Source organism: Cryptomeria japonica, chromosome 5 (genome assembly GCF_030272615.1).
Source record: "Cryptomeria japonica chromosome 5, Sugi_1.0, whole genome shotgun sequence".
In the NCBI taxonomy this organism is placed as follows: domain Eukaryota; kingdom Viridiplantae; phylum Streptophyta; class Pinopsida; order Cupressales; family Cupressaceae; genus Cryptomeria; species Cryptomeria japonica.
This window is the reverse complement of record NC_081409.1, coordinates 765943031-765947125: the sequence shown is the minus strand read 5'-3', so window position 1 is coordinate 765947125 and position 4095 is coordinate 765943031. Positions and strand designations below refer to the sequence as shown.

General features: G+C 35.2%; 1 protein-coding gene across 1 annotated transcript; it reads left to right on the top strand.

The window, feature by feature from the left end:
• Positions 1-1842: 1842 nt before the first annotated feature.
• On the top strand, positions 1843-3774 carry LOC131036489 (uncharacterized). The gene is made up of 4 exons (XM_059220963.1): positions 1843-2015; positions 3185-3252; positions 3336-3500; positions 3689-3774. The coding sequence occupies exons 1-4, from the start codon at positions 1843-1845 to the stop codon at positions 3772-3774; spliced, it is 492 nt and encodes a 163-aa protein (XP_059076946.1).
• Positions 3775-4095: the final 321 nt, after the last annotated feature.

Sequence of the window (4095 nt, the reverse complement as noted above, 5' to 3'; positions counted from 1 at the left end):
AAGAAGAAGAGTGGTGATAAACCATCTAAGTATAATTCTTCACCTAGTGTGGAGAATCCTTCATCAATAAACTAAGTTGTTTAAACAACTTGGGGAGAGATTATTGTCAGATCTTTAGATGAACCCTTGGATGAAGTGCAATAATTTTGATCTATATATTTTGTTACTTTTTTGATGTTATGAAGTATTTTTGGATGATAACTGGGATGAATGATGTATCTTTGGCAATTGGTAGTATGTATTATTTTATTAAATGATATTCTAATAGCATTTAATGCAGTAGATAATGGGAAAATAAAAGGAACTTTTTGAATGTTATTTGTCACATTGAATTCTTATGAGCATTTGGAGAGTGAATAGAGTAGAGAAGAGCTTGTGGTATAAGCATCTAACCTGTTGACAGAGATTTAAGGAGATTGAAAGTGATCTGCGAATCGATAATCGGTGTGAGAAAGCTTAGCCGGTGGTTGGAACTCTAGGTGTGGAAGCGATAAAAGGTATTAATCCAAGAATCTTGTTATCTATTTTTGAAGTTTAAATCCCTAAAAAATGGACACACCACATCTTGTCAATGTTATCGATAGGCCACAACCTGAATTTAAAAGGCAACTATTTAAATTTGAGGAAATTGATCCCGCCAGAGCCTTATTCGGAGTTCCCTATGGTGTCTTTCATGTTGAAGATGTTAGGTCATTTTATCATTGCAAATTGGAAGATATGGGTATGGCTACTATTTTTGATCAATTTAGACCATTTTGTGATAAGAATGGTAGATTGAAAGAATAGTTCAAGAAAGTTACCGATAAAGGGTTTCATCATGCATTGAATACCATTGATGATTTTGATGATGAACTTGTGAGATTTGTGCATAGAAGGATATATGATCAGTTCATGTGGCTCGATCAATGACATAAGATTTCTATGGAAGTCATTGACGCAATCACCAGATTTTGTGCCACCGATGAGGTCCCTATTCTCTGAACCATTCGTAAGAATGATGTAGAAAATTTAATAGGATCTAAATGGGATGGCAGAGCAATGAGTGTAAACAACATCAATGATTTGGTAGTAAAATATGCTTCCATGGTTATTGATTATCGGATCTACTACTCTAGTAGGATGAATAACATCCCTGTTGTTGCTATTCACACTGCCTATTAGATGATAAAAGAGGATGTTGACTATGAATTGTCAGAGGCATTAAAAAGTCAACTTATGCTGAGCCTGGAAGTCATCAAGAAGGCCAAGAGGTTAAAGTTCAAATTTGGGCAATTGATTATTGGTCTATTCTTTTATTTTTAGAATTGTTTCCATGGTATTGGTCATATTCAATGGATTGAAGGCACACCTGCATTTATGCAAATAAAGAATAGCATGCTTGGTAGTTCTTTTGATAAGATTGCATAGGGATATTTTAAATATTTTCAAAAGAAAATGCATGCAAGGGAAAGGATACTGGAAGAAGTTGTAAGCTAGTATGAGAACACTATATGTTTTATGGTTGATACTAACACTTGCATGATGGAAGCTGTAGAGCCCCAAACTACATGGGCTATGCCGATGGGGTAAGAAGTAGAAAAAGGTCCTCTGATTGCATATGCTGATCATTTGCTTGGCTAACCAGTTGATAAAACAGTAGAAAGGTTTGGCACTTACAAAGAAAAATCCTTACAAGTGCATTCTAAACTTCAAAAACTGATTATTGTGAAGAAAATTAGAAAGGAAGTGGAAGCCTTTGCTAAGAAAGAGGAATTCACAAAGGAATAGATTGTTGAAGTGATAGGAAAACATGCTTCTCAACATGATGGAATATCAAGTGTACCCATTGGTACCTCCACCGGTATGGAGACAAGAGCTGGTAAAGAGAAAGCTGCAAAGAAAGAAAAATCAGGAGCTGTTAAGAAGGAGAAACAAGGATCAACAAGGAAAGAGAAACCGACAGAACTAAAGAAGGAGAAACCTTCAAAGATTCAGTTCTGGAGAAAAGGAAACATTGTTAATCCACCTGCTGCATAGTTTATAACAGGTAAAAAAAGAAGCAACAAGTACAAAAACTGGTAGTTGATGATGAAGAAACAACTGAATCTGAGGAAGAAAAGAAAGCCCTAAGGTCTAGTGTCAAAAATCCTAAGGTTGCTAGTAAATCAACTGGGAAATCTTCAAAGAAACTGGTAATAGAACTTTCACCTCTTGAAAATTTAATTATAAACATTAAAGAGTATGGTTTATTGAAAGGGGTAAAGAAACCCTATGAAATGTTTAATGAAGATGAACAAAGGAAGATAGAGGATGTAGTTGTTTACATGATGAACAAATATAGCAAGGCCCTTATTGAGCTCCAAGGGCAGATTCCCAATTCTCTATACAACAATATTAATGCTAGATGACAAGCTACTATGAAATAAGATAGAGAATTTGTTTAATATATACTTAAGAATCTTCAACCGGAGGCAACCAAGGAGGAACTAGATGATTTTTTGTTAAATGCAAGATCTTCCTTCAGATCAAAGAAAAGATTGACTAGAATACTTATTGGAGAAACCCAATCAGTCCACAAAGAGCAAAATTTCAATAAGGAAGTCATTGGGGTTGATTCCTATTGAAGAGGAAAGAGATGAGGAAGATGAACCAGAGAAAGTTGAAACAACTGATCTTGAACTAGATGATATAGTGATGGGAGAACAACTAGTAGATGATCAAATGGTTAATGTACAAAATCAAACATTTGTCTTCACTAATGATGGCACCAGTGATAATGTTGATAATACTGCTGATAATATAGATGTATATGATGTTTATGTTCAAATGTCTGAATAACATGAGCAGAAATAGGAATAGGAAGAAAAGAAAGATGGAGAAGAAAAGAAGGATGAGGAGCCACCGATACATAATCAGACTGTTGATACACAACCGCCATTGGTAAAGGCCAGTGAGGAAGTCAAGGAGAAAGATAATAATAAGGAGAAGGAATAGGAGAAACATGAGGAGAAAGTAGAGGAAAAAATAGAGGAGAAGAAATGTGAAGAGGAGAAGAAAACAAAGGATACAAAGCCTAAGGTCACACCACTGTCACTTGATTCCAAAAAGAAGATCATTGATGAAGAAGATGATGATGCATTAAGCATCCAAGGACCCCTAGAAATGGATTATTTGAGTGCTATTGAGTTGATGAATATTTCCACAGTCATGCAATCTCGAGCACAAAAGAAGAGGATAAAGGAGTAGCAGAAGGAGGCAGAGACAATAAGAAGTGTAGTTGAGATTTTGTTAAGTATCCTATCGGACTGATACTGATAACTTTTCCACTCATTTTGATAAGCTTGGTCAATTGGTAGTTGATGCCGAAGAGAAGATTAAATCATTTGAGGATGCAGCCTATGCTAGTGTTGAGAAAGAATACATGAAGAAGAGATCAGAGAAATTGATGAGTGAAATTGATAAAGGGAAAGTTGCTCTTATTGTCAACAAGGATTACTTAAAGGAGGCCCTTGAAATCAGAGGTAATATCCTCTCTACTGTTTCTAAGTTTTCGCTATTTTGTGTTGATTTAAAGAAGAAAAAGGAGGAAGAAGAGAAGGAACTTGAGGTTCTTAGTGAGTCATTTAAGCCTCTTAATGAATCTACAATTAGTTTTGGATGACCTATTGTTGAACTTCAGCATAAGCTAAAAGTATATGAGCATGAACAGGTCAAAAGGACAAGGTCACTGCAAGAATTACAAACTTAAGTGATACCCAAGGTGGAAATATTCCAGAGAGATTACAAGGAAACTGAAGCTATCCTTGCAACACCGAAGATGAGCACAATTGATGCAATGGAGGATCTTGCTGGATAGACAAAGACTCATGTGGAGATTACCAGAAACATTTTGGAGACATGGCATAATGATCTTAACAGTTGAAGTCTCATTATAGTGATGATTTTTCAAATATTGCATTGTAAAGACATTATGACCCTTATTTCTATATATGCTATGCAATTTTGATGCAAATCTTGATGTTACATGTATTTATCTCTCATGTATTACTTCTTTGTTTGGCATTGTTGTCAAAGGGGGAGTCATAGTTGTAGAGTCCATCAAAATTTTATATGAAA